At 40.5% G+C, this 24,417-nt stretch overlaps 1 protein-coding gene across 4 annotated transcripts in view; it reads right to left on the bottom strand.

The window, feature by feature from the left end:
• Positions 1-24,417, bottom strand: part of wdr7 (WD repeat domain 7) — a 660,051-nt gene that overhangs the window by 118,111 nt on the left and 517,523 nt on the right. For all 4 annotated transcript variants that reach the window (XM_078219900.1, XM_078219908.1, XM_078219891.1 and 1 more), the window contains one exon: positions 1,818-1,935. In XM_078219900.1, the coding sequence (XP_078076026.1) occupies positions 1,818-1,935 (118 nt within the window). The remainder of the gene's footprint in view (positions 1-1,817; positions 1,936-24,417) is intronic.

Raw genomic sequence — 24,417 nt, 5'->3', positions numbered from 1 at the left:
GTTTCTCGCTTCTCAGATTCACAGACATATACAGCACAGAAACAGGCCCTTCCGCCCAACTCACACATGCCGACCAGGTTTTCTAAACTGAACTAGTCCCATTTGCCTGTGTTTGACCCTTATCCCTCTAAATCTTTCCTATCCATGTATCTGTTCAAATCTCTTTCAAATGCTGTAATGATACCCACCTCGACCACCTCCTCTGACAGCTCATTCCATTTACGCACCACTCTCTGTATGAAAAAGTTGCCCTTCAGGTCACTGTTAAATCTTTCTCCTCTCACCTAAACCTATGCCCTCTAGTTTTGGACTTCCCTACCATGGGGAAAAAAACCTTGGCTATTCACCTTATCTATGCCTCTCATGATTTTGTATACAACTATAAGCTCATCCTCCTACACTTCAGGGACAAAAGTCCCAGCCTGTCCTTATAATCCAAATCTTCCAGTCCCGGTAACATCCTTGTAAATCTTTGTTGCACCCTTTCCAGTTTAATAATATCCTTCCTATAGCAGGGTAATCAGAATTGTACGCAGTACTCCAAATGTGGTCTTATAATGTCATGTACAGTTGTAACATAATGTCCCAATTCCTATACTTAATGCTCTGACCAATGAAGGCAAATGTGCCAAATGCCTTCTTCACCACCTTGTCTACCTGTGAAAGCACTTTCAAGGAACTATGTATCTGCATCCTTAGGTCTCTCTGTTCAACAACACTCCCCAGGACCCTACCATTAAATGTTTAAGTCCTGCCCTAGTTTGTCTTACCAAACTGCAACACCTCACATTTATCTGAATTAAACTCCATTTGCCATTCCTTGGCCCACTGGCCCAGTTGATCAAGATCTCATTGTAGTCTTGAATAACCTTCTTCACTGTCCACTACACCACCAATTTTCGTGTTATCCGCATGCAAACTTACTACCATGCCTCCCATATTCTCCCAGCACCGATCCCTGCAGTACACTGCTGGCCATAGGCCTCCAGTATGAAAAACAACCCTCTACCACCACCCTCTGTCTCCTACCAGCAAGCCAATTTTGTACCCACTTGGCTAGTTCTCCCTGAATTCCATGTGATCTAACTTTATTGACCAGTCTACCATACGATACCTTGTCAAAAACCTTGCTAACATCCATACAGTCAACGTCTATCGCACGGCCCTCAGCTATTTTCTTGATCACCCGTTCAGAAAACTCAAACTTGTAAGACACCATTTCCCACGCACAAAGCCAGGCTGACGATCCCTTATCAGTCCTTGCCTTTCCAAATGCATGTAGATCCTGTCTCTTAAAATCCTCTCCAACAACCTACCCACCATTGACGTTAGGCTCACCGGTCTGTAGTTTCCTGGCTTTTCCCTGCTGGTTTTCTTAAATAACGGCACAACATTTGCTTGCCTCCAGTTTTCCGGCACCTCACCCATGGCTGATGATGATACAAATATCTCCGCTAGGGGCCCTGCAATCGATCACGATGATATTGGCCCTAATTGCTGGCATAATCAGCTTTGTGTACTTGAATCCATAAACACAGATGCAAAATACAGATCCAAAATATTTGTATCAAAACAATTCACTTTCAAATTCTGCCTGGGAAAGGAAAATAATAGAGGGACCTAAAAAGGAACATGTGGTCCTAAGCTTTTAACGTAAAGACTTTTCCTTAACATCAAACTGTTTCTGAGGGAGAGTGAATGCAGGATTTAAAAAAATGCATTTTTCCCTAAAAGGGTTCATCAGGTTTGCAACTGAAAAAGGGGTATAATTGCTGTTTAATAATTATGGTTTGCTAAGACACAGCACAATGACTCACCTCACGTGCAATAGTAGTTATGAAGGCTGGTGGTCTGGCTGTGGCAATGAGTGAAAGAGCGTGACGTGCTGAGCGGGAGGAGTCAGCTGCTGGGCTGAGTGGCAACCCCATTGTAATGCTAAACAGGATCAAACAAGGAGGAAAGAGAGAGAGAGAGAAAAAACACATTGAGAAGCTGAGGGTGAAAAGATTACCAGTTTATAATGTCATTTCAAGGTCAATGGAATCAGTCAAACATTTTGAAAATAATGAACTGCTACAAGGTGGCGTGATTAAGATTCTGTGGGTCTCAACATCACCTTCAAAGTCAAGTAATTATACGTATCAAAATACAGCGAATCTACTTAACATCTGGAAGGGGGATATTAACAAGTGAACCCATTTGATTGAGGAATATCCAGCTGAGCCAGAATAGTTACACACAGTTTTATTTCAAACAAACAATTGAACTCTTTTTTTTTAAAGAATAACACTGGTCAATAATAGTATTTTCCTTTGGATATACAAATGAACATTTAGCAGCTGTGTGGTGATAACTTTTGAAAGAAAAAACTCAAAATTGCAAATTAATCACTAAGGTTGACAAAAATTGCAATTCTGGTTTAACTAATAGAATAATCATCATGCTTATTAATCTAGATAGATCAAGAAGTAACAAGAACATAACTAGGAGCAGGAGTAGGCCATATGGCCCCTCGAGCCTGCTCCGCCATTCAATAAGATCATGGCTGATCTTTTCGTGGGCTCAGTTCCACTTACCCGCCCGCTCACCATAACCCTTAATTCCTTTACTGTTCAAAAATTTATCTATCCTCGCCTTAAAAACATTCAACGAGGTAGCCTCAACTGCTTCACTGGGCAGGGAATTCCACAATGTCTGAATATCTTAAAGCTAAAAATAGTAAATAGCAAATATCTCAAAGTTAGCACTGAAAACAGCAAATATCTCAAACCAGACTTTGTTATACACCTGGTATTTTAACCAAGGTTATGTATTTTTGTCAAAGGATTGTTTTTATCTTTGGTGTCCCATTCAAGTATCTTCATCTTCCCTCTTACAAATAGCCACAATACTCAACAAAAAATCTGATCAGTGTAATTTAAAATAACTGAAGTGAGCATAAAAACAAAAAGTGCTTAAAATATCCAAGAGTGTCGGAAATGGAAAAGAATGGTTTCGGGTGTAAGAAAGTTCAACGTCTCTTTTCAGATTTTCAAACCTGCTATTTTGTGATCAGTATTTTCTGCTTTTATTTCAAGTTCACAACTTTTTTTCTTTTTAATTAGGACAGAAAAAGCTATTGGAATACATTATTTAATTGCTCTTAAATTGGATAAACTGACTTGAGTTGTTAATGCGAGGCGAGGAGTGAATATGCAAACTTTAGGCATGCTAGTATTTTAAGACCTCAAAGTGAAATTTTCAAGCCGACATTGGTCGAAGACAAATGGCAACCTTAAACCACTTATGAGCTAGTAATCAATTCTGCTGTTCTTAAAAAAAAAATCAGCAATTAAAATGTTAACCTAAATGGAATTGCATAGTTGTAACCACACAAAAAGAACATTGGATGGCTGTTTCACACTAGGGAAACATAACTGGAAAGTCTAACCCAGGTCTCTTCCTATCCTACTGCTTCCATTACATCATTTAACATGGCTCCAGCTATATGCCCAATTATATCGATGAGATATAAAACTCTTGTAAATACCCTGCTAGCAAAACGTTGACCAGTACAAAATCCTAAAATGAATTCAAAACACGAGCCTATAAATTATGGCCTGCACAATTCTACTTTGCAAATAGTCATCATTGATTATACTTGGCCATTTTGGTTTTCCTCCCAAAATTCTTTAAAGCTGTTTCACAATTTTTGAAAAAAGTTTCACTTGTTTCCATGCTACGAACTGATTAACAATAAAGATTTACATTTTGGTAATAATTATTTGCCAGAGACAGAATCTGCTTTAAAGATTTCGTAAGTTAAAAACGATCAATTCATTTCTTTTTCTCTAATGAATGCCCTATTTAACAAAAATTATTTCACGTGAGAAAATGTCAAAAGTAATAGAGCAGCAAACACACATCATATTCAAAATGCTGAAGACTTTGGCTTTACATAATTTTAATTTAAAGTTCACTGTGGCACTTGGCATTTTTGAATTGGTTACATTTATTAAAAATACAGTGAGGATGATATGTAAATTGTTTATGTTTTAGCAGAGACACACAATTTCAAATCGCAAAATAGAGGCTCAAGCATTCAAGTTCATTTTCTCAAAGACTAGAAAACATGTTAGTGCCTTACAGTGAAACAAATAAGCAAACAGACATCAAAAATGCAGGGAGCGGATCTCACATGTTCAGTTGGAACAGAACTGACCTGCTATAATTTGTCCTATTAACAAATGGTGTGCGGAGCATCCAGAACATCTCTGCAAAACTGCAGGTCATCAGTTTGGTAGCATATGCTACAAACATTTTCAAAGCCTCTCGCAACCTCCCACCATCCTCTTCCTTTGTGAATGCAAAAAAGCATAAAATATTGCATAGCAGGGTTCTCCTTTGAACTTGGTAACAGGCGAAACACCAAAGCATGCTGCCTATTGTTGGAGCATTCATCTGTTCAGGAAAAAACATCCCTCATTTTAAACACCAAGCTCGTCTTTCTATGCACAAAGCCAAAGGTTTGATCACTGAAACACAATGTTAGACGGGATCTTTCAGGCAGGGAAACTTTGTTTCCCTTTATAAAGCCTTAAAAACTCTTAAAATAACAATACTGGAAATATATAGCAACTTGATCAGCTTCTGAAAGATAAGATAGGTTAACTGATTCAAGTTTTGATAACATTAAATGTCAACCTATCTTTTTCAGATTCTGGTTCTTTTGCTGTCTGTTTCTAGCACTTGGAGTTTGTTTTTCAAATTTCATATTTCCCTTTTTAACTAATAGTTGTAATAAAAATGCAAAAAAAGGAACGGTGTTGTTTACTTTCTGAAGGATGTGGGCATCTAACAGATGGAGACACTAACAAACACACCTGCAGAAAAAGACATCATTGAAAGATCTCAACCTGAGGAAGACTATTGGACGCATCAGAGAGAGGTGGAAGATTTCGGAGCAATTGCTTCTGTTTTGCTGGGGAAGGGATAAAGGAAATCAAGGGAATTGAAAGTGGACAAATTAGAGCAGGAACATTCAATGTAAATCATCATCGACAAGTGTAAAATGGAATCAAATGGTAATAGTACCAAAAAACGCAGCTCATGATGAGTTGGGTGGGTGATGGGAAGAGGGTAATGAGCAATTCGGTCGGTGCAGACTCAATAGGCAGAATGGCCTCCTTCTGCACTGTAGGGATTCTACGAAATTCAGTCAGGAATACAGACGTAAAAGGTGTCAATTTAAATTTAGAAGAAAGAGGATGAACGAAAGGAATCAGAAAGTGCAGGTAGACAGGTGAATACACTAATTAAAAAAGAGAGAAAGAAATGAAGCACAAATAGTACATATCAACGAGGAAAATCAAATCAACCAGTTGTAAGCAGGAAATTATTAAAGAAAATTAAAAAGTGAAGTGTGACGTGGCATGTTCTGTTAAGAAAATAGAAGTAATAATTACATTATGAATGATGCAGAACAGTATAGGGATTTGGGAGTTCAGGTCACAAGACATTAAAAGCAGGATCTTAAGTTGAAGAGGCCATTAAACAAAGCTAATAGAATATTCAATGTAAGAGGTACACAATATGAAAGCCAAAATGTAATGGCGTATCTGTATAAATTCTTAACACCAATACTTGCACTGAGTGCAGTTTAGAATTTAGGTTTATCTTCTGGAGGATAAGCATCATGTCATAATGATCAAGGTGTGTTTGTCCAGCTTGGTGTGTATTAAATTGACGTTTGAATGGTAGAAGCACTGGGTTAGCTCTAACAGTTATTGTACTAGCAGTACAATGCAAGCATCACAGTATTCCATATATTGAATTATTCATCTTACAGTGCGCATTGACAAATCACACTATTTTGGGTTTTCTGAGCTCTGGAGGGAAAGGAAAGTCTAGGAGCGATCTTTCATTAGCATAGAAGAAAGTATTCTTAACTGGAAAAAAATATTCAACACATGAAATCTTTCATGACGATCAAAAAGCATTTAATTTTCTTATTGCCATGGGGATCCTAGATTTGCTTCTTCCTACTTTATGGCCATATCAATGACAAGGACCATCATTCTGAACCTGAAGGTGGTTAATAGAAATCTGGAACACTTTTCCTCTAAAAAGGCAAGAAGAACTGGAGCTTTCAAGACAACTAGATAGGTAATATTTTGTTTGATAAATCAATGGCCACGGAGGAAAGACAAGCAAATAAGCATCGAGTTGCAAGTCAGCCATAATGTAAAAGGCTTGAGAGGCTGAATTGTCTACCCAGTTCCTGGTATTCCTAAGTAGCATTAGCATTTCAAGTTTACTGTTCCCAGTCCTGATTGCTATCCAGTGATCCATGTTTGGGTGTGATGGCTCCTGTGCACACTCCAATAGGGTCCTTGATAGCATTCAACACCAGTAGAAACACACCCCAACACAGGGCAATACTTTTGGATATGGGGAGGAAATCTGGTGAGTGAAAAACAAAAACAAAGGACTTATACAAAACTCCGCACGTTTTTGAATGTGTTACTGCTGTACCTAGAACCATAGAAAATTACAGCTCAGAAACAGGCCTTTTGGCCCTTATTGTCTGTGCCGAATCATTTTATGCCTAGTCCCACTGACCTGCACTTGGACCATATCCCTCCACACCCTTCTCATCCATGAACCCATCCAAGATTTTCTTAAATGTTAAAAGTGACTCCGCATTTACCACTTTATCCGGCAGCTCATTCCACACTCCCACCACTCTCTGCGTGAAGAAGCCCCCCCTAATATTCCCTATAGAACCATAGAAAATTACAGCTCAGAAACAGGCCTTTTCGCCCTTCTTGTCAGAATCAGTATTTAAGAGTTCACCAATCAAGTAACTTTATATTGAAACAATTTTCCTCACTCTTAATCCACCAATGCCTATATTTCTATTTTCAACATTTTACAAAAATGAAATGGAACATAAAAATACATATTTTCCTTATAACTCTATTATTGCAATTGTTATGTAGCAAATAGAAAATGAAGCAGCATCACACAAAGTATGACGCTCTGACAACTTTTCAAACATTTTTGATCAAATTACAGTTTTGTTGGTAGAACTCTTACAAAGAACAACCGATCAAAACAGTTTATTCATCTGTTCAAACAATATTCTTGGATGTTTCTTGATTCTTAAAATTAAAGGCAGCACGGTAGCACAGTGGTTAGCACTGCTGCTTCACAGCTCCAGGGACCTGAGTTCGATTCCTGGCTTGGGTCACAGTCTGTGTGGAGTTTGCACATTCTCCTTGTGTCTGCGTGGGTTTCCTCCGGGTGCTCCGGTTTCCTCCCACACTCCAAAGATGTGCGGGTTAGGTTGATTGGCCAAGCTAAAATTGCCCCTTGGTGTCCTGAGATGCGTAGGTTAGAGGGATTAGGGGGTAAAATATATGTAGGGATATGGGGGTAAGACCTGGGTGGGATTGTGGTCGGTGGGCCGAATGGCCTCTTTCTGTACTGTAGGGATTCTATGATTCTATGATGTATAAATAAGTCAGAGAAAAAGTGACAATAGCTTTCATCAAATTATTTTTATATCATTTGCTTTCAATTATCAATGGGACAAGAAAGTACCATAAGATTATGAAAATTAAAACATTTGCATCGTTGTAATTTCAATTAGCTCAAACCCAGAAGATCACAGTGCTACAAGTCTGTTCAAATCTGTTAACTTTGTTCGATTATCACAATCTGCATCATTGACTGCATGCATTGCACCTGTTATTGGAAAAAATGTTCTTTCTTTAAGGTTGGCAATGCTTGACTCTTTACAAAAAGCAACTGGCTGCCTATCCCTTTCTTAACAAAGCCCAGTAGTTAGTGATAGTATGTGGGCAGGGATTAGTCCCTCCTGCAGCTGGTCCAGCTGGACTGTCTGTCATTCTCTGGAGGAAGCAGAGTGTGATTGGATCAGTACTTGCTGCACAGATTCCAACAACAGCAGCAGCAGGCCTGTGCTGGAACCAGGTTTGTTAAACCATCCATGTACATTTTGAAACTGAGGTGAGTGAAACTAAAAATATTCCAACACAACCATAAATATATTTTTATGATGTGCTAGAACGCCACTCATTTATCCATCGTGTTTGAATGATGGGGTGACAGCCTTGGCTCAGTTGATAACACTCTCACTTTGGAGACAGAGATGGTGGATTCAAATCTGACTCCAGGGATTTGAGCACGACATTTAGACTGACATTCCACTGTGACACTGAGACTAATCATGAGATCATTAGAAATAGAAATAGAAACAGAACTAGGCCATTTGGCCCATTGAGCCTGTTCCGCCATTCAATAAGATCATGGCTGATGTGACTCGAGTACTGTCTTGTCTGTCAGATGAAATGTTAACCCATTTCTCTCTCAGGTGGGTGTAAAAGTTCCTGTGGTGTTTCAAACAAAGAGCAGGGAAATTGCCCCCAATTTCTGGCTAATATTTATCCCCCAACTTGGTCGGTAAAACATTGCTGTCAGTGAGACCGAGTTCTATTCAAATTTCCAAAATTACAGTGAATACACTTCAAAATATTCAATTGACAGTGAAGTGCTTTCACATGTACGAAAGGTTCCATATAAATGCAACTTTTTAAAAAATCACTTAAACTCTCTATCTGTGATTTTGTCTCACTGTTAACCTGCATATTGATTATTGGATCAAATTTATAACTGTAACAAAATCTTTAAATTCAGTTTAAAAGCTAGAATTCAACTACATTTAAAAGATAGAATTCAATTACATATGTTCCCATGTGCACATGCATGCAATTATCTATACACACACACGTGCATATGCATCTACACACAGACATATACATCTAAAGACAGACACATCCATACGTCTGAATTTACACACAATTAGATCTGCACGCACACATACATGTGCACCAACATATACACACGCACATATATATATATGCGCGCGCGCACACACACCACACACCACACACACACACACCCTATGCATCTACACATAAATGTATGTATCTGAAGAGGAGTCATATGAACTCAAACATTATTTCTGTTTTTCTCGCCACTGATCTGGTCATTTAAAACTGTGGTATGTATAAATTTCTCCTCACAGAGGGTGGTGAATCTGTGAAATTCTCTGCCCCAAAGGGTGGTGAAGGCTGGATCATTAGAAGTATTACACAGAGGGTGGTGGATGCCTGGAACTCACTGCCGAGAGAGGTAGTGGAAATGGATACGATAGTGACTTTAAGGGGCATCTTCACAAATACATGAATAGGATGGGAATAGAGGGATATGGTCCCCGGAAGGGTAGGGGGTTTTAGTTCAGTTGGGCAGCGTGGGCAGTGCAGGCTTGGAGTGTCGAAGGGCCTGTTCCTGTGCTGTAATTTTCTTTGTTCTTTGTTTGATGCTGCCTGACTTGTTGGGTCTTCCCAGCCTTTTCTGTACTATTTCAGACTCACAGCATTCACAGTATTTTGCTTTAATGTTGGCCTCTGAAATACTAATCCAGTCTATGGTCTCCCCATAATCTACACACACATATATCTAATAGACATCACATCAAAATGATTAAAAATGAAAATTAGATTGACACGGTGAAATACGCCAATAATGATTGTTGTTATATCTAGCAGCGAATATTCAAGTCATGGGTGCCACATACTTGAAGGTGCATGCAGTAGTTATAACTGGGGGCAGTCCACTTGCGGCCTTTCCCTGGTTTCTAATTGGCAATGCAGCACAGTTCTGCATCGCCTAAATCATTCTGAGAATCAATGCTGAAATATAGTAACATCTTCAAGATCAAAATAGGAAGTTGCACCTTGGGGGTTGTGAACCGAGAAGAGACCTTCAGTCATGTCCTGATGAGAAAAGGAGCAGATTTTTATTTCCTGTAGACTTGTCTCAACACATGTCCATAAACTTTGAAAATATGAAGGAAAATCCATTTTTCAGGATCCAGGTCAGATTGTTGCAAATTAAAAAAAACACGCTAGGGCCAAGCTGACATTGTAGCACAGGACCAATGGAATGTTGCATTGTTGGATGTGCTATTCTTCAAGTTAAATGCGAGAATGAGTCTCTGGTCTGCTTGCTCAGCTGTTCAAGTCTTTTTTTTAACATAGATAGGAAGACATGCCTCATAGCACCAGGGACCCGGGTTCAATTCTGGCCTTAGGTGAGTGCCTGTGTGGAGTTTGTACATTCTCCTCGTGTCTGTGTGGTTTCCTTCTACTGCTCCGGTTTCCTCCCATAGTTCAAAGATGTGCAAGTTAGGTGGATTGGCCATGCTAAATTGCCCCTTAGTGTCCCAAGATGTGTAGGTTAGATCGATTTAGCCATGGTAAATGTATGGGGCTGCAGGGGGGGGGGTCGGGGGCCGTGCTGGGTAAGATACTCTGTCAGACAGTCGATGGGCTGAATGGTCTCCTTCTGCACTGCAGGGATTCTATGATTCTATTTAAAGAAAAACAGGATTTTCTTCCTCTAATGTCTTGGTCAACATTCCTTCCTCAAACACCACCACCAAAGACAGATAGTCCTCTCTATGTGGGACATTGTGGTGCACAAACTAGTTGTTATTTTACCCACAAACTATTATTACACTTTTGGCCATTCAAGCTTTCTGAGATGGTTGAATACTTCAATATTTGTGCTGTACCATTATGCTTTACTTTTTTCCCTATTCTTTAAATTCTTGGTTTACCCTGAAAACAAACAAATTCCTGTTTCCAACTATTATCATGAACTCCAACCATACAAGAAGAAAATAACATGTTCATGGTCTGTGATGCACAAGTTTAAGGCAATCAAAGAAAGAATTGAAGAGCAGGCAAAGATTCTTTCCACAGAGGGTGGTTGGATTATGGCAGTACAGGCAATAAATAATTTACAAAGGAATTAGATAGTTGCTTGACAAAAGATGAATATTAAAGGTTGCAGGGATGAAGGAGAGAGAGATTAGACTAATTGGCACAAATGGAGAAACTCAACAGCACCGGTCAATTGGCATGTGTCAGTCCTCTAACATTCTATGATTATATGTCAAAAGACATTTGGGAGCAAAAAAGATTGATCAGAGTACTTTATAGATGGTATGGAGTGAAATACAGTAGATGTCCAAAGAGACTTGAGGGTTCAGGTGCAGAAAATAATCAAGAAAGCTAATGGAATGAAGGTCTTTATATCTAGAGAACTGAAATATAAGAATGCAAAAGTAATACTGCAGCTACGCAAATCCTGGTTAGATCCCACTTGGAGTACTGAGAGCAGATCTGGACACCATACATTAAGAAAGATATATTGGCCTTGGAGAGAGTGGAGTGTAGGTTTACAAGAATGATACATGGATTTTAGGGGTTTAATTATGAAGAGAGATGATACAAATTAGACCTGTTTTCTCTAGAATCTAGAAGGTTAAGGGGTGACTGTATGGAGTTTGCACGTTCTCCCTATGTCTGCAAGGGTTTCCTCTGGGTGCCCCAGTTTCCTCCCACAGTCTAAAGATGAGCAGGTTAGGTGGATTGGCCATACTAAATTGGTCTGAATTTTTTATAATGCTACACTAGCAAGTTTTTTTGTTTTTGATATTTCTTGATAGTGTAGGGACAAACAAATTTCTCAACAATGGGCCACATGCCAATGTCTGTACTCTATACAAATCCCGCTTGACCTAAATGTTTCTTCACCGCACAGGACCTTCAACCGATGCTATACACTAGATACATCGATGACATTTTCTTCCTTTGGACTCATGGTGAACAATCACTGAAACAACTATATGATGACATCAACAAGTTCCATCCCACCATCAGACTCACCATGGACTACTCTCCGGAATCAGTTGCATTCTTGGACACACGCATCTCCATTAAGGACGGTCACCTCAGCACCTCACTATACCGCAAGCCCACGGATAACCTCACGATGCTCCACTTCTCCAGCTTCCACCCTAAACACGTTAAAGAAGCCATCCCCTACGGACAAGCCCTCCGTATACACAGGATCTGCTCGGATGAGGAGGATCGCAACAGACACCTCCAGATGCTGAAAGATGCCCTCATAAGAACAGGATATGGCACTCGACTCATCGATCGACAGTTCCGACGCGCCACAGCGAAAAACCGCACCGACCTCCTCAGAAGACAAACACGGGACACGGTGGACAGAGTACCCTTCGTCGTCCAGTACTTCCCCGGAGCGGAGAAGCTACGACATCTCCTCCGGAGCCTTCAACATGTCATTGATGAAGACGAACATCTCGCCAAGGCCATCCCCACACTCCCACTTCTTGCCTTCAAACAACTGCACAACCTCAAACAGACCATTGTCTGCAGCAAACTACTCAACCTTCAGGAGAACAGTGACCATGACACCACACAACCCTGCCACAGCAACCTCTGCAAGACGTGCCGGATCATCGACACAGATGCCATCATCTCACGTGAGAACACCATCCACCAGGTACACGGTACATACTCTTGCAACTCGGCCAACGTTGTCTATCTGATACGCTGCAGGAAAGGATGTCCTGAGGCATGGTACATTGGGGAAACCATGCAGACGCTGTGACAACGGATGAATGAACACCGCTCGACAATCACCAGGCAAAACTGTTCTCTTCCTGTTGGGGAGCACTTCAGCGGTCACAGGCATTCGGCCTCTGATATTCGGGTAAGCGTTCTCCAAGGTGGCCTTCACGACACACGATGGCGAAGAGTCGCTGAGCAGAAACTGATAGCCAAGTTCCGCACACATGAGGATGGCCTCAACCGGGATATTGGGTTCATGTCACACTATCTGTAATCCCCACAGCTTGCCTGGACTTGCAGAATTTCAACTGGCTGTCCTGTCTGGAGACAATACACATCTCTTTAACCTGTCTTAATGCTCTCTCCACTCACGTTGTTTGTACCTTTAAGACTTGATTAGCTGTAAGTATTGGCATTCCAACCATTATTCTGTAAATTGAGTGTGTGTCTTTATATGCCCTGTTTGTGAACAGAATTCCCACTCACCTGAAGAAGGAGCTTAAAGCTCCGAAAGCTTGTGGCTTTTGCTACCAAATAAACCTGTTGGGCTTTAACCTGGTGTTGTTAGACTTCTTACTGTGTTTCAAAAGTACGTCAGACAGGGTATTCTGCACCAAGTAACTCACCCCCTGACTCCTCTAAGCCTTTCCACCATCCACAACATGCAAGTGTGTCAGGAACGCTTTCCATCACTTCTCCACCTCCGTACCATGGCTGAAATGTGTACTCGCTGCAAGATGCGCTTAAGCAACTTAGCAAAACATTTTTGTTAGCACTCTCCAAATTTGCGAGCTCGAGCAAAATAATTTGCATTTAAATAGCACCTTCCATCATCATTGTATGTCTCAAGGCTTTCTTCCGAAAGCTTGTGGCTTGTGCTACCAAATAAACCTGTTGGACTTTAACCTGGTGTTGTGAGACTTCTTACTGTGCTTACCCCAGTCCAAAGTCGGCATCTCCACATCAAGGCGCTCAGCCAATGAAGGACTTCTGAAGTGTGGTTACTGGTGTAACATAGGAAATGCCAATATGCACACAACAGGCTCTCACAAACTGCAATGTGATAATGACAGGATACACTGTTTTTGTGATGCTGATTGAATGGTAAATATTGGCTGGGAGACTGGGGATAACTCCTTTCTCTTTGCAATAGGGCCATAGGGATCTTTTACAACCACTTGAGAGGGCACACTTAGCTCAACCCCTTATCCAAAAGATGGCATATCTGATAGTTCACTGCAGTACTGAGGGAGTGTTGCACTGTCAGCCTGGATTTTTGTGGGACATGAACACCAAACTTTCTGACTCAGAATTGAGAGTTCTACTGACTGAACCATAACTGACACAAACCACCTAGAATAAGAAGTGGAAGCAGAAGTAGGCCATTCAGCCCACCGAGTCTGCTCCACCATTCAGTGAGATCATGACTGATCAGATATGATAATCCTCAACTCCACTTTCCTGTCTTATTCCCAAAACCAAAGATTCCCATACCGATTAAAAATTTGTCCATCTCAGACTTGAACATACTTAACGACCCAGCCTCTGCAGTAAAGAATTCCACAGATTCACTCCTCTCTGCGAAAAGAAATTCTTCCTCATCTCTGTCTTAAACGTGCAACTCCTTACTCAGGGATTATGTGCTCTGGTCCTAGACTTTCACACAAGGAGAAACACCTCTCAGTATCTACCCTGTCAAGCCTCCTGAGAAGCAGCCAGCATAATCAAGGACCCCACGCACCCCAAACAAGCTCTCTTTCACCTTCTTTCATCAGGAAAAAGATATGAAAGTCTGAAAACAAACACGTACCAACCAGCTTCTTCCCTGCTGCCATTAGTCTTTTGAATGGTCCGATCATATATTAAGCTGACCTTTCTCCTCACCCTTTCGGTAACTGTAACATTATATTCTGCACCCTCTCCTTTCATTCATCCCTATGTACTCCATGAATGGTATGTTTTGACTGTATAGCTCGCAAGAAACAATATTGTTCACCGTTTCCCATACATGTGACAATAATAAATCAATTTAATTCATATGCCTCTCATTCTACTAAACTGCAATGAGTACAGCCTCAACCTACTTAACATCTCCCCATAAAAAAATCTCTCCATACCCGGAATCAGCCAAGTGATCCTTTTCTGGACTGCCTCCAATGACAGTGCATCTCTCCTTAGATAAGGGGATCAAAATTCTTCTCAGTACTCTAGGTGTGGTCTAACGAGTGCCTTATATATTTTTGCAAGACTTCCCTATTTTTATACTCCATTCCCTTGGAAATAAAGGCTCAACATTCCACCTGCCTTCCCTGTTACCTGCTGAACTTGCATGCTAGCTTTTTGTGCTTTATGCACTAGGACCCCCAAATCCCTCTGTGCTACAGCTTTCAGCAATCTTCCTCCACTTAAATAATATTCAACTCCTTCATTCTTCCTACCAAAATCATAACTTCAATTTTCATTATATTTCATCTGCCAAGTTTTTTTTCCCACTCACTTAACCTATCTATAATCCTTTCTTACCCCAACTCTCTGTCTCCCTATTATTTGGTCAATCCTCTATCCATGCTAATATACTACCCCCTACTCCATGGACTCTTAATAAATAGCCTTTTGTATGATACTTTATTGAATGCTTTTTGGAAATCCGAGTATATTACATCTACTAGTTCCCCTGTATCTATCCTGCTTGTTACCACCCCAAAGAATTCTAATAAATTTGTCAGGCATGATTTCCCCTTCACAAAGCCATGCTGACTTTGCTTGATTATATTATGTATTTCTAATGCTCTGTTATTACATCCTTTATAATGGATTCTTAATATTTTCTGAATAACATGATAAACTAACTGGCCTAAAGTTATCTGTTTTTGTCTCCCTCCCTTTTTGAATAGGGGTGCTACAAGCAGTTTTCCAATCCTGTGTGTGACCTTTCCAGAATTTAAGGATTCTTGGAAGATTAACATTAGTGCATCCACTATCTCGTAGCTACTTCCTTTAATATCCTAAGATGCAACCGATCAGACCAGGGGACGTTTTGGCCTTTAGCCCCATTAGTTTCCCCAGTACTTTTTCCTCTAATGATAGTTGTTGTATTTATTTGCCCCCCCCCCCCCCCCCCTTTTTGCATCTTGATTATTTAGTATTTTTGGAATCCTATGAATGTCTTCCACTGTGAAGACTGACATAAAGTATTGATGTAACTCCTCTGCCATTTCCTGGTTCCCCATTATTATTTCCATCGTCTCATTTTCTAAGGGGCCTATGTTCACTTTCACCTCTTCTTTTTATACATTTAAAGAAGCTTTCACTGTCCCTTTTTTATATTACTTGCTTGTTTACTCTCATAGTTTATCTTTTCCCTTTTTTTTTGATTATCTTTTGTTGGTTTTTAAAATTTTCCAAATCATCTGGCTTACCATTAATCTTTGCCATGTTGTATATATATTTTTTCTTTCCGTTTAATACTAGTTTATCTTCTCCCTCTTTATTTATTTCTTTGATTACCTTCTGTTGGTTTTTAAAACTTTCCAAATCCTCTGGCTTACCATTAATCTTTGCCACGTTGTATGTTTTATTTCTTTCAGTTTAATACTATCCTTGACTTCCTTGATTAACCATGGTTGATTTATTCCCTTCCTAGAATCCTTCTCCCTCTGTGGGACATATCTTTATTGAATGATAAGGACAGCAGAAAAATGGGAACATCTCTACCTGCAAGGTTCTCCAGGTGACACATTGCCCTGATCTGAAAATATATTGTCCTGTTTCACTGTCACTGGGTTAAAATTGTGGAACTCTCTGCCTAACAGCACAGTGGAAGTACCTTCACTGCTGTGTTTCAGAAATGAAGCTCATCACCGCCCTGACAAAGGCAATTGAAAATAGGTAATAAACACTGGTCTTAGCAGCGACACTCATTTCCCATGAACAAATAAAAGAAGTTCATGAATTTGAATACCCCGATCAAACCTCTGAAACCAAAGATGTGTGGGCTAGGTTGATTGGCCATGCTAAATTGCCCCTTTGTGTCAAGGTAAATATGCGGGGTTATGGGGATTGGGCCTGGGTGAAATTGTTGTTGGTGCAGGCTCGAAAGGTGGATTGGCCTCCTTCTGCACAGTAATGATTCTATGATTTGATTGTACCCTAAGGCCTTGTCTTATTGTCTTCTCTAATTTATCTTCATACTTTCAGCCTCAATGAAAGTTGTTTTCTTCCTTGACATTCAATCACTGCCTTACATTCTTGTCTTTCAGAACATTTTCCTTTCCAGTACAATTTTACTTTAATTTCTGCCATCACTTTTTTCCAAGATAAAAGCAAATGAATCTGATACAAAAACAGAAAATGCTAGAAAATCTCAGCAGGTCTGATAGCCTCTGTGGAGAGAGAATAGAGTCATCCAGACTTGGAATGTTAGCTCTGTTCCCTCTCCACAGATGTTGTCAGACCTGCTGAGGTTCTCCAGCAATTTCTATTTTTGTATCACTTTTTCCAACTTTCTTATCAATCAATATCTCTTTCCATCACTATTTAGAACTGTTCCCCTTGCATGTTGTTGTCAGGGTTTAATTTCCCACATTGCAGGGGAGACAATGTGGAAAATTGCCCAGAAAGGTCCTGTACACAAAAAGCAGGACAATTTCAACCCAGCCAATTACCGCCCCCTACTCTTGATCATCAACAAAGTTATGAAAGCGTTCATCGACAGTTGCACATACTCCGAAAATAACCTGCTTACTGACACTCAGTTTGGGCTACAGCAAGGCCACTCAGCTCCTGATCTTATTATAGCCTTGGTGTAAACATGAACAAGAGAGCTGAATTTTATAAGTGAGATGAGAGTGACTGCCCTTGCCATTAAGGCAGCATTTGATCAAGTTTGGCATAAAGGGCACCCGGCTGGAGTCAATGGGAGCAAACTCTCCACTGGTTGGAATCATAACTAATATAAAGAAATATCATTGCTGATCTTGGAGGTCAATCATTTCAGCCCCAGGCATCACTGCAGGAGTTCCTCAGTGTCGTGTCCTAGGCCCAAACACCTTCATCTGCTTCATCAATGACCTTCCTTCCATTCTAAGGTTGGAAGTGTGGAAGTTCATTGATGATTGTTCAATGTTCAGCACCAATTAAAATTTCTCAGATATTGAACTAGTCCATGCCCAAAGGCAGCTAGACCTGAACAATATCCAGACTTGGGCTATAAGTGGCAAGTTACATTTGTGCCATGCAAGTGCCAGGCAATGACCATCTCCAAAAAGAGAAAATCTATTTATTTCCCCCTGACATTCACTGCATTCGCTGAATCCCCCACTGTCAACAAATTGGTGGTTACCATTGACCAGAAACTGAACTGCACCAGTCATATAAATACTTTGGCTACAAGAACAGATCAGAGACTGGGAATTCTGCGGTGAGTAACTCACCTCCTGATTCCCCAAAGCCTGTCCACCATTTACAAGGCACAAGTCAGGAGTGTGACAGAATACTCTCCACTTGCCTGGGTGAGTGCTGGTCCAACAACACTCAAGAAAGCAGACACCATGCGAAACAAAGCAGCCCAACAACCACATCCACCACCTTTAACATTCATTCCCTCCATCACCGATGCACAATGGCAGCAGTGTGTACCATCTGCAACTCACCAGACTTTTTCGACAGCACCCAGGACCTCTAACACCAATAAGGACAAGGGCAGCCAATGCATGGCAACACCATCACCTGCAAGTTCTCCTCCAAGTCACACATCATCCTGACTTGGAACTAGATCGCTGTTGTTTCATCGTCACGAGGTTAAAATCCTGGAACTCCCTTCCTAACAGCACTGTGGGTGTACTTACATCACATGGACTACAGCAGTTCAAGAAGATGGCTCACCATCACCTTCTCAAGGGAATTTAAGGATGGGCAATATATGCTGGCCTAGTATTTAAATACTGAGCAGCAGAGGGGTGAGACATCCACTGGCCCTTTGGCTGTTATGTCAGCAACCCATTTTCTTGAATTGAAGCCATTAGCCATGCAGGCTAGATTTCCACTATGTGTCACCAATAGGGAGTTCAATTTGGTTAAAAAGCAATTTGGCTAAAAAGCAAAATGATATGGTGTTGCACCAGGTATGTGGAAGAAAAGGAACTATTACTGAAGAAGAAAATATGACAATCATAGATTGGTTACAGCATAGAAAGAGGACATTTCACTCATCTTGGCCCTCTGAAAGAGCAATTCACCTAATGTTCTCTCCCATCCCTTTTCCCTGTCGCCCTGCAACTGTTTTCCTTTTCAGATAATGATCAAATTCCCTTTGAAGGTCACAATTCACACTGCTCTTACTACAATTTCTGGCAGTGCATTCCACATCCAAACCACTTGCTGCGTGAAAACCTTTTCCTCATGTCACCAATGCTTCTTTAGCCCTTGGTTCTCAATCCTTCCACCAATGGAAGCAGGCTCTCCTTTATCTGTTCCAGATACTTCACAATTTTGAATAACTCTACCAAATCGCCACTCAACCTTGTCTCGAAGGAAAATTATCCAAACTTCTGCAATATTTCTATCTAACAGAGGTCCTTCATCCCTGGAACTATTCTTGTGAATCTTTTCTGCACCCTCGCAAATGGCTTCATGTGCTTCCGAAAGTGTGGTCCAAAAAACTGGATGCATACTCCAGCTGTAGCTGAACCTGTGTTTTATATGGTGATAGTCTGCATATATTTTTCTTCCTGTCACCTCTTAAGATTGTCTTCAATGTTCAGCCAGTCTGCTAAGTGACAGGGATATTTAATGTTACCAAGATTGTTAAGGGAGGTGATGGCCTAGTGGTATTATTGCTAGACTATTAATCCAGAAACTCAACTAATGTCCTGGGATCCTTGGTTCAAATCCTGCCATGGCCAAGAGTGGAATTTGAATTCAATAAAATCTATCTGGAATTAAGAATCTACTGATGGCAATGAAACCATTGTTGATTGTCGGAAAAACCCATCTGGTTCACGAATGTCCTTTAGAGAAAGAAATCTTCCGTCCTTACCTGGTCTGGCCTACATGTGACTTCAGTGCCACAGCAATGTGGTTGACTCTCAACTGCCCTCTGAAATGGCCGAGCAAGCCACTCAGTTCAAGGACAACTAGGGATGGGCAATAAATGCTGGCTAGCCAGCGATGCCCATTTAACAAATGAATATAAAACAATATACCGCAATTGTAATTCTTATGACTTTTTGATAAAAAATTAAACTGTATCTGAAGAGGAGACAACATTCTTTTCAGCCTGCTAGTCTCAGGCTACTAAAGAAAGTGATAAGTTGGGCATTCTTTACGACTGATCATCACAATATTTTCTTAATTGTTGCTACACCACACAATTTGGCTCAGACAATCAAATGTATAACACCGTAAGCAGTTTCCAAAATTCTTCAAGGAACATTCTTGAACAGTCAAATATTGAAAGACAAGTTTACAAGCCTGCCAATGTTTTGGCTAAAAATAGAGTTTTTGGGTGAGGCTTGCTCACAGCGGATTCTAAAGTTTACACATCCAGCAGCAATGTGCAGTAAAAGGACAACACTGGCTGATATTTCTGCCCTTCCTCCATGATTCAAATGCATGATGCCAATTAGCCCCTTGGTAAAAGTGCTTGACATAATTTTCCATTCTTATAAAACCTCACATTAATTGCAGGTAGCAGCTTGGGAGGTCCTTTAACATATATATGTCATGTAAAACATGCTTTGTATTATTTCATAAAAGAACAGCACCAAACACATTATAAATGGGCATTACTGCATGAAATTTACCAGACTTAGATCATTTAAAAATATATAATTTCAGCCAATTCGTTTGTGAAATAAGATTCCGCAGCAGAGAGCTTCATATTTGGGACAGTAGGTCATCATTCGGCCCCTTGGGTCTATGCTGGCTCCCTGTAGATCAAACCAGTCAGCCCTATTTACCCCGCTCAATCCCCAGAGGATTATTTTTCTTTTAAATTACTTCAGCCAATTTGTTTGAGAAAATAACTTTCAAGAGCAGGAGGAGGTTGTGTGAAAGGGAGATGACAGGCACATAGCAGATAAGTTGCATCCAGGACTATAACCTGTGGCACAGCAAAATGATTGGAAAGTAAAGGAGACCATTACATGAAATAGAAAGATGGAGCTGTCATTTTAGGTCCAACTTATAAGACTCCAGTGAAAATACTGCATTTACACAGCTGTTAAAAAAAACTCAGCAAAATAAATTCCGATGCTCAGGTGCACTGCAACTGTAATATGTTTAAAAGGTACAGACTGAACAAAAATGAAGGGGGTGTTTTCCACTGTTCTATATATTCTTTCTACTTTGCAGAGATGAAAAGAGTCCCCCACCCACTTAAAGGATACTGCTAAAACTCTGATTAGCCACATGCACAGGCAGTTCCACACAGCATGCTTAATGCAGCGGATTCTAGGGGGATTATCCCTAATGCCGGCAGGCTGGGGTGCTGAAATTCGTTTCAGTCAATGCACATAAACTGATGAACACAGCCTGCTGTTTTTCGAGTCAATAAATGTGAATTGAAATAAAAAAAGCCACGAGCTCAACATAAAAGCTCTCTTGTGAAGCATGCTTAACATCGTAGACAGAAGCAAGGCAGCTGTGTGCATTTTATTGTGTACATGGTAAATCAAGCACAAAGGGGGCAGCACAGCAGGGCACCAAGAGGGCAAGACGCACACTTCATAATACATCTGCTATTCCAACATCTTCCCTCAGCCCTCTCCTCCGTTCTGTAAGCTTCAAGGATGTAACGCACCATTTTCAATCTAAATCTAGTTATGGGTTAATAAGTAAACAGTTTCTCGCTTATTATACAATTTATCACATTGAAAATTGCATTGGACTCCTGGAGGCTGCTTGGTGATATATTCGTTAGCTGACATTTTGCACACACAGCAAATCTTATAATCTTTACCAAGTGAATGTATATTTATAACTTGATCAACTTTCTTCTAACACATTCAATTGAAACAGATCCTTTCCAATGCCACAAAGATGAAAAGGGGGGGGGGGGGTGGAAATAAAAAAATCAGGCAGTGTTCTGTGCTATGCCACAAAAGGCAGGTTCAGAACGCAAAATTCTTCAAACAATTTCCCAAATTTCTGCCCAGCAGTCATGGCAATGCCCTCTATAGAGTACAACAGCCACCCTTAGGATGGTGATGTTTTACAAAAACATTCACACAAATTAAGGTGCATGCTGAAACCACATTTCTTGTGTTCCTTTTTATGGGAAATTCAAAAGCATCCTTGAGAGAGATCTAAAGTTTAAAGTTTATTTATTAGTGTCACAATTAAGCTTATGAAGTTACTGTGAAAATCCCCCAGTCACCACACTCCAGCGCCTGTTTGGGTGCACTGAGGGAGAATTTAGCATGCCCAATGCACCTAACCAGCATGTCTTTCGGACTGTGGGAGAAAACCGGACCACCTGGAGGAAACACGCAGACACGGCGCAGACAGTGACACAAGGCAGGAATGGAATCCAGGAGCCTAGCGCTGGGGGGCAGCAGTGCTAACCACTGTGCCACCCCAGGACTGGGTCACCAACCTGTAGTCGCAGTCTGGAATGGTATTTGGTGCAAGGAGTGGGAAATAGAAAATTACATGTGCTACAAAACAAAAACCTGTTAGAACCAATTGATTCGGCAATAGAGCTATTGTATTTAACTACACAATTATTAACTGTGTGTTCCCTTGAAGTGAAACAGATAACACAAAAATGCATTCTAGGTTCCAAACTTTAATTAATCAATGACTGAAGAACAGAAAAATTGTCTTAAATTTTGTACAGGAAGATTTTCAAAAGTACATGTTGAAAATAAACCAGTGATAAACACGGATTATTAATATGCTATTTGGAGATTGTGTTTGCAATAGTGATTTAATCTGCTTGATGTCCTTTTAGAGGGGAAGATCTGCTGAGTTAAAACTGTGAATGATTTCCAAAGATACTGGGGAAAGCTTTTTAGCCATTCACGCTGGCGGTATTTTCTGGTCCTGCTGCAGAGAACGAAGATTTGGTTGAGCGCCAAATTCTCTGTCCTCACTTGCAACAGCAGCGGGGTGTGAATGGCCAATGAGATCACGCCCATAATGTCTGCTTTGAACATCTTGGTGCACTGGAGTGTTAATGCAAGGGGACATAACCTTGCAAAATGTAGCTTCAAACCAGTGTTCAGCTGTTGAAATTAGTTGCTATGTGTAGGCATTAAGTATAGCACATACGTTCTTCTGATCTGTAGGTAGTGTACATTATGAAGCTACATTTTAGGATTGAATGGGAGGGGTTTCACACCTGGACCAAAATGAACATACATGAAATATACAGAGGATTCCTTTCTATTAATAAATGCTACTTATTTTTATAATGCGCACGATAATTGGCTACAATTCATCTGTCCGTTTACCTCGCACTAGCTCTAAAGATACCAACAATTTTCTTCTTGATTTTTACCAATTCAGAGGAGGTATGCATCAAATGATTAGCAAATCTCAAAATCTTCACCCCACATCTATAAATTTGAACTGTCTCTGCCTAACAGTCAAAATTAAGAGTTATAATGGCACAGAAGGGCAGTCCACTGGGCCGATGCTAGCACTTCATTGAGCAATCCAGTAAGTCCCATTCACCTGCTCTTTCCCCGTAGCTCTGTAAGCTTATTTCCTTCAAGTGCACATCCAATTTCTTTCAGAAATTATTGGTTGTCTCCCCACCCCCCTTTGTGGACAATGAACTTTAAGTAACTTGTTGTGTGAAAGAGCTTTTCCTCACCTCCAACCACCCCATCTCTAGCTCAAAATCTTAAATCTGTGTCCCCTGGTCCTTATACCATCAGCTAATGGGGACAACTTTTCTTCATCTATCTAATCTAAACCTGTCACAATCTTGTCGGGTTCTGTCTAATCTCCTCTCAATCTCCTTTACTCCATAGAGAACAACCAAGCTTCTCCAACTGAACTTGAGCTAAAATCTCCCACCCTTGAAACTATTTGGGCAACTCTTCTCTGAATGCTCTCAAGGACCTTCATATCCTTCCTAAATTGTGAACAGAACTGGAAGCAATATCGATAAAACTCTGGTTAGGCCACAATTAAAGGTCAATGTAACTTCTCTGCTTATGTACTCAATATCATAAAGCCCAAGAACCATTCTCTGAATATGTCCTGCCACCTTTAAAGACCCCAAGGTCCCTCCGTCCGGCACACTCTTTAGAGGTGTGTGAAGTCTATATTGTTTCACCCTATAATTTCTATCAAAATATATCACCTCACATTTCTCTGTATTAAATTCAATCTGCCAGTTGGCTGCCTAGTCTACCAGCCTATCTATGTTCTGTGCAATTAATGGGCTTCATCTTCACTGTTTGAATTCCTCCAGGTTTGGTACCACGACTCGCTGTTTTCAGTCATTAAGCCAATTTTTTTTACCAAGGTAACATAACCCTAATCATGAGCGCCAATTCTGTTAACTAGCCTTTTATGTGGTACTTTACTGAAAGCTTTCTTAAATGCAGTTGCCTCTTAAACGCTCTCTGAAATTTGTGCTGGACTAGGTAAAGATGGCAAGTTTCCTTCGAAATGGGGTTTTACGACAATCGTTTCATGGTAATTGTTCGATTCCAGATTTTTACTGAATTCAAATTTCACCATCCTACCATGGTGAGATTCGAACAGGGTTCCCAGAGCATTACCCTGGGTTGCTGGATTACTAGTCCAGTGACAGTGCCACTACATCACTACCTCCCTCTTTGATGATATAACAAGCAGGATGAATACAAAATAAACAGTAGGTATGATATTTGTGGAATTTCAAAATAAATTTGATGAGGGGCCACACAGAACAAGAACATCTTGGTGC

Source organism: Mustelus asterias, chromosome 1 (genome assembly GCF_964213995.1).
Source record: "Mustelus asterias chromosome 1, sMusAst1.hap1.1, whole genome shotgun sequence".
Taxonomy (NCBI): domain Eukaryota; kingdom Metazoa; phylum Chordata; class Chondrichthyes; order Carcharhiniformes; family Triakidae; genus Mustelus; species Mustelus asterias.
This window is presented reverse-complemented; position numbering and strand designations above follow the sequence as displayed.